At 30.4% G+C, this 7,132-nt stretch overlaps 2 protein-coding genes across 7 annotated transcripts in view; both read left to right on the top strand.

Annotated features, from left to right (window-relative positions):
* Positions 1-4,720, top strand: part of LOC105112784 (UPF0481 protein At3g47200-like) — a 9,665-nt gene extending 4,945 nt beyond the window's left edge. Inside the window, exon 4 of the mRNA XM_011008626.1 lies at positions 4,685-4,720. Within this exon, the coding sequence (XP_011006928.1) occupies positions 4,685-4,720 (36 nt within the window). The remainder of the gene's footprint in view (positions 1-4,684) is intronic.
* The window catches only part of LOC105112765 (UPF0481 protein At3g47200-like), an 11,675-nt gene extending 4,951 nt beyond the window's left edge, over positions 1-6,724 (top strand). For 3 of the 6 annotated variants that reach the window (XM_011008601.1, XM_011008604.1, XM_011008605.1), the window contains one exon: positions 5,212-6,724. In XM_011008601.1, the coding sequence (XP_011006903.1) occupies positions 5,217-6,530 (1,314 nt within the window). In that variant the 5' untranslated portion in view covers positions 5,212-5,216 and the 3' untranslated portion in view covers positions 6,531-6,724. Of the gene's footprint in view, positions 1-4,396; positions 4,547-4,684; positions 4,768-5,211 lie in introns of those variants that run through there. The other 3 variants (XM_011008603.1, XM_011008602.1, XM_011008606.1) reach the window with 3 other exon arrangements.
* Positions 6,725-7,132: the final 408 nt, after the last annotated feature.

Genomic DNA, 7,132 nt, shown 5'->3' with positions numbered 1-7,132 from the left:
GAAAAGCTAGGAGTGTCAAAAAAAAAAACCAACTTATATTTGTATTATCTTACCGACCTAACTTGTTAAATTCATTTAATATGAATTTTATAGATGATAATTAATTAAAAAAATTAATTAAATAGATATTATAAGTTGAATGTGAGCTGAGGTTTTTAAAAACTGCTCAACGCGGTCAAATACAATAAATGGGTTGGCCCGAACATCCCACGTAAATAAAAATAAATAAAAATGAATGAGTTAGGCATGAGGGCTTCTTGCCCATTCTAACACGGTTGGGCTTTTTTTCATGGCCATTATTTTTTTTTCTTGCTCATTTTTTTTTATCTTTAGTTTCTTAATTCAATTTCATTATTTAGTAATGGGTTTCTATTCGATTTTATATTTTATTATTGAGTTAATATTAAATCAATTTTTATATTTTTTAATCATATAATAAATTTTAAAAAATAAATAAAACTAATAGAGCTCATAACTCGAGTCTTAAGTTTAACTAAATATTAATCAAAGAGTTGGGGTGAGATTTTTTACCCTCCTTTTTTATATATATCTTTTGGTTTTGTTTTTCAAATTCTATTATTTAGTGTGTGATTTTCATTGAATTTTATCCTATTGAATTAATGGTAAATCAAGTTTCCTATTTCTTATCATATAATAAAATAAAAAAACAAAATTGATCAACTAAAATCCATTACTTAGATCATGAGTTTGATTTATTATAGATTATTTGCTTCCTAGTCTGCTTTAGATATCACTAGTCAGTTTATACACGGCTCTGATACTTCTTTTGATGCAAAAAAATAAATATATAAGTGTTATTAATGTTTTTTTTTTTTACATTGACAAAATAATTTAATTATGAACTAAAAAGTAGGTGCATTCATATAATAAAAGAAAATAAAAATTATATATATTAATAAATACAATAAAAAGTTATTAACGATGTACGTAAAGTTTCAAGTTAAAGTTAATTTTTATCACAGTAAAAAATAAAATAATATTTTATTATATTATGATTTTTTAATTGTAAAAAATTAAAACATTGTTTATACTAAATAAAATAAGTTTTAAAATATATGAACTGATAAATTGTTAAAAAATTAATTAATATTGCTAATTAAATGCTAAAATAAAAAATTAATTAATCTCATAAAAATAAAAATAAAATAGATAAGTATAATATTTGTCCTCAATGTTTTTCTCTAACATACAAGTTTTTTGTATTATCTTAAATATTACTTTTTTCCTAAGAATAAATAATTCTTAGTTTTATAAACACATCATGAAAATACAATTTATTTATATAAAATAAAAAATAAAAAATAAAAAAATCATTATAATTTATTCAAAACATTAAAAAAATATTAAGACAAATAAAAATATTAGTTATTAAAAAAATAAACAAACAGGATAAAAAATATAAAAGAGAAGGAATTAATTAAAATTTAAATAAAAAATAATACAAAGTATAAAATAAAAAATAAACAGAGAGAAAAAAAAGAAAGTAGCTATTAATTAAAACAAAATTAAAAAAAATAATCAAAAGTTTTTTTTAAAAAAGAAAGAAAGGCCATTTGACCTTAGCAGGCAGACCTGCACCAAAAAGGTGCAAAGCTCTTGTACGCTTGAGCATAAAAGGTTAGACTTTTTCACTTGACTGAATTTTTTATTAATAGAGAAAACAACACATCATACACTATTTGTTTTTAAATAAAAAATATGTTGTTTGTTATAGTAGACTACTAGACAATTTTTTTTTTTATTAATCTTCAATCCCTCAAAGTTGTGGTTTGAGGTTTTAGATCTAACAAATCTATATTTTGTTTTCACTTAAAAATATTATGGAAACTTTAATAAATTCATTTTAAATTTCAAACACCCTCCAATATCTTTAAGGACTGAAAATCACTCATAAAAAAAATTTATGGACCCAAATCAATTTTTTCCAATATAATTAAATAAAAACACCATATTTATTTATTAAGCATCATTCTAGAAGATGAACTCATGGAAATCAATATTTAATTTTTGTGGCTGAAATACAGCTTTCCGAGCACTTCTCTTCCTCTTTATATTTTCAGTTTCATCCTTTAGATTTTATTTAATAAGAGATTTGGATCCATTTTTTTGTTGTTGTTGTTTTCTATACGATTATTCACTAATTTTTAATAAAATAAGGATTATCTCATATCTTTTCATTCATTATTTATTATTTTTTGAAAATAGCCTATTTTATTAGGCCGATGTGGACCATGCTATTTTGGGTAAGGATCAGAAAATACGGGTGTTAACGTGAAATAATTTAGAAGGAAAAATCTAGGAGTGTTGACAAAGATCAACTCATCCATCATATTTGTATTACCTTATTCCACTTAATTTTTTAAAGTCAGTTAATATAAATGTTATAGATCATAGTAGGTTTAAAAAAATCAAATAAAAAGATATTACAATGTGAATGTGAGTTGTTGGTTTTAAAAATCTTTCAACTCGACCCAACTCGTGTATATACTTTTGTCCTCATTTTCATTTTCAAGTTCCAATCCAATTTTGTGTTTGACAGTGATCTCAGCTGAATTACGTCTACCAGCTGCTGAAAAGGTAACTAAATTGTACTGCATCTCAAGTCCAGAACTTGCTATTCTCCCATGTGTGAAGGTGCATATCAATTTTTTTTGCAAATCCATATTAGTTTTTTCCATCATGATTGAATAAAAACATCATATTCATTAAGCATTTCTCTAGAAGATGAAATCATGGACATCAATATTAATTGTTTTGGTAGCTAAAATATAGCTTTCTAAGTACTTTCTCTCCCCTCTATATTTTTTTTCAGTGTCTCTCTCAACATTTAGGGATTGAAAAGTAAAATAAATGAGATTTATGGTTGAATTATAAATTTCTAAAATAATAGGGAAAAAATAAATAAATAAACTAAAATTTTAGGGATCAAAGTGAAGTTTTCTATGCCAAAGTCTAAATGGTGTTTGTTTTGTTTTTCTTTTTTCTCTTAAAATTAGTACCACTTCTTTTAATTTCTTTTTTAATCATAACCTAAGGTTATATTTTATAAAATTAATTTTAATTAATTATTATAATATTTTTCAACACTTTGTAAAAGTGAGAGCATGCAAATTGAAATTGAAAAACAATTCAAACACATAAAACCATGTTAATATAACTGGGATGATGATAATGAAAAACAAAATTCATAAGTAAAATGACAAAAATTAAAGATCAAATTTTTTTTTAAAAAAACTAAATTGTTCATATGAATAGTGTCATATATTGTAAAATAACCCCAACTCTTTTAGTTTATTTTATAATTATAATTTCAAAAATTACGTTAACCTAACCTCCTTTTTTTTCTAAAATGTTCTCCGTTACCATTTGGGAAAGTAACTAAATTATAAATTTACAAAAAGAATATAAAAAAATGGACTTGAAACTTCATCACCATTGCAAAGGAGAACCAACTAGAGTTAAACGGAAGCCTAATATTCCAAAGATATTGAACATAGAGAGAAGCTTAAAATGGAAACCTTGGCTACCATCTTAATTTGAATTCCAGGAATTGAATTCTAGGAATAGAAACCGCAGGATGATGCCTTAAAGCAGTCAAATGAACTTAGCCCTTGAAGTACTCTACTAGAATACACTACTAGAATTCCCTTGGACTTAACTGGGCTAATTACGTGGATAGTCACTGGAATATTTATAGAATGATGGGATAGCGTTAAGCATAAGAAGACGCTTGAGTTGTGTTGTGTGATCGGCTTGATTAGAAAACTTATAATTTTTTATCTACCCTGTTAGATTGTGTTTAAATTGTTTTAGAAGATTATACAGAAAAATCGGCTTTTTACAACTTGTTGAAGATTGGAAGACCACCAAATTAGATTTAGAAGTTATTGTTTTGGGTTAATTTTGTTACTTTTTTTCCTATGTTTTCAAATTTCCTCGTGTGTTTAGGTTGGTTTAATTGTGGTTTTTATGTGATGAATAGAATTCTATGTTACATGTGATTACTGTTTTTTTTCTTGTTGTTTTTGTGTGTGTGACGCAATTTCACAAAATTAAAAGACACTACTTGCTTTGTTGCTTTTCCAGCGACGCTGTTTATATCACACTTAAGAAGTTCTAATGATAGATTCCTAGGAAGTTTTGTCTCCAAAGCAAGGGATAAATTACTATCAAAGAAAAGACTAGGACTGATACCTCAAATAAACCGAGCTTCCAGAGCAATTTATCAGAACCATGTTTTTGTAGATGCAAAGTTTCATACAATGCCCCTTAAGATGTCTCAGTATTGCAATGCCTTAAATATCATCCAGAAATAAGTTGTTCTTACTTCTTTTCATCCCCTCCTGATTCTAGCTGCATGAGAAACATCTAAATTTTCCTCCCGACTCGGCCCACGCTTTCACAGACTTATCTTCAAATGCCCCAACCTGCTCTTCCATAAACAATAAACGTGCATGCCCCTAACCCTGAAGAGTTCACTTTTAGAGCCTCAAGAACTAATCAAGCCTTTGGCTAACCGAGAAAGGTAATGGTTCACCATTTTTATCTTTCCACAGTTGAATATCATAGTAAACTTTGTAGGGATGCACTCTGAAATGGTTCGGAATTTCAGCAGCACATTTTCGATGATACCATGCAAAACTTTTCTTGCAAATTGTTGCAGGCAGCAGTCAACAACTCAACATGGGTAACGAAATAAAATCATTGAGGATTGATAAGATCTACAGGAAAGTTGCATTCTGTAAAGTATGAGAGAAGCTTAATGCTAATGTATGTTCTCCTACAGTACCTTACACAGTAGCTCGTTAGCTTCGTAGGTACTCCTGATTGCTCAATTGGGAAAATTGCTAGGAAAGTACTATTCTTTTCAGAAGGATTGAAAAATCACAAACCTTTCTAAATTCCCAACAGAGTTATGTTTGGAGTGCAGCTGAGTTCAAAACCTTGCAGAAAACTTTCTTCGTGTAGGATAAGTTTATACAAACCGGTAGGATTTGGAAGGGTTTGTGTTCTGAGTAGGTACTCGAATCATGGTTTGTTGAGCTTGGCCTGAAGAATTTATGGGTTTAAAAGAGATATATAATTCGTTGAATGGGTTACTCTTCACACTTGGCTTAGAATTCCTTTTCTTTCTCTTCAGGTAGATTCTATTTTTTTTTTGTCCTCATTATTCTTTTCTTCTTCACATAGAAACGATGGCAAGATCCGAAAGGGATGGTGGTACAAGGAATGTTGATATATGCGGTCCTTCTCATGGAGTACATGATCAGGTCACAGTTGATATTGATTCATTGACATCTTCCGTTGAAAGTATGATGTCCCAAGATCTGATAATGCCTGATAAAGCATGCATCTTTAAAGTGCCCTACATTCTCCGAAGACACAGCGAAAAAGCTTATAACCCCAACGCATTTTCAATTGGCCCCTGGCACCGTCACCATCCACTGATGAAATCTACAGAGAAAGTTAAACTGAAGTATCTCAAAGGCCTTCTCTGCCGAAGATCTGCCAGCATAACACTGAAGGAGATCATCAAATACACCAGGGGGATCGAGAAAGAGGCACGGTCGTGTTATGCTGGACCAATTGATGACGTCGGTGCAGAGGATTTTGTCAGAATGTTGGTAATAGATGGTTGCTTTCTTATTGAGCTATTTAGGAAGAAACAAGATAAGCATCTTAGAGAAGACGATGATCCTATCTTCAACATGTCCTGTATGTTGCAGTACCTATATCATGACTTGATATTGGTAGAAAACCAAATACCTTGGTTGGTCCTTGAACACTTGTTCAACATGACCGCGGAACCTGGAAACACGACAGCCCTCGCACACCTTGCCCTTCAATTCTTTGACAACATTTTTTCATTTTGTCCACCCTCCATAGATTTCTCTTACCAAGAAAAAAAACATTTGCTTGACCTCTTAAGAAATTGGTTAGTTTTGTCATCTGGAAAAGAGGAAAATGGTGACACAGGATGGGAACCTATTCCAACCGTCACAAATCTTGTTGACGCCGGAATTAAATTGAAGGTGGGTAAGTCAAGAAGCATCTTGGATATAAAATTCGAAAATGGTATCCTGGAAATCCCAAAATTGATAGTTGAGGAGACAACTGAAGTCATCATTCGAAACCTCATCAGCTATGAGCAGTGTTCTCCTAAATGCACTGACATAATCACTTCATATGCCGTACTCCTAGACAACCTCATTAACACTACCAAAGATATGGATACATTCACCAGTAGTGGAATCATTGATAATTGGTTGAATCCAGATGAAGCAACGCAATTCTTCAACAAGCTTTATCAAGATGCTTACTTGAAAAACTACTATTATCTAAAACTGTGCAAGGACGTGAACAAGTATTACCGGCGCAGGCTTCCCAGATGGCGCGCTCTGTTGATAAGCAATTACTTTGGCACCCCATGGGCAATTGTTTCTTTGTTTGCGGCTGCTACTCTTTTGATTCTCACTATTGTTCAGGCAATATTCACCATCGTTAAATAAGTTTAAAATCCTTTGATTTTGTTGAATGTTATGATGAGATGCAAAAGTATACATGTTGGACATGCATGCCAGGTAAATTTTGGTGGAGCAGATTGAGAGAGCAGGTTTTCATGTAATCTCCAGAGTGTTTTGTAACCCCTTCATGGACTAATAAGATCAGTATATTAAAGAAATTATAATTGCTTTCTGATCAAGGAAATGTCCATTTACAGTACTTTTGAGTTGTACATGCAGAGAGAGAGCTTCAAATTACAGTACTCACTGAATAGCTTATAGCGTACCCTTGAAGAAAAGAACCGTAACTCTTCATCTGATCTCCGACTAAAGGCAGGTTAGATCAATTAGCTATAGCGTTTCTTTTTCTTTTTTGTTTATTGGAAACTTGGGATATCACTAATACTTTTTGCAGACATTCTTTCTTTATCATACATAACATTCGAAGTAAAGGATAAATTCACTTGGAATTTCTCCCAAAACAAGAGACTTGACTATTCTAATGGTAATAGATTTGCCGTTTTGGACAAAGGAAAGACAACTGATAGGCTCCCTTTTAAAGTTCCTGCATATTTTTGACAGCAGAAGTTTATACTTTTTTTAATTTT

This window comes from Populus euphratica, unplaced genomic scaffold (assembly GCF_000495115.2).
Source record: "Populus euphratica unplaced genomic scaffold, PopEup_1.0 scaffold367.1, whole genome shotgun sequence".
NCBI classification, from domain to species: domain Eukaryota; kingdom Viridiplantae; phylum Streptophyta; class Magnoliopsida; order Malpighiales; family Salicaceae; genus Populus; species Populus euphratica.
The sequence above is the reverse complement of the archived record's forward strand: the minus strand, read 5'-3'. Positions and strand labels throughout refer to the sequence as shown.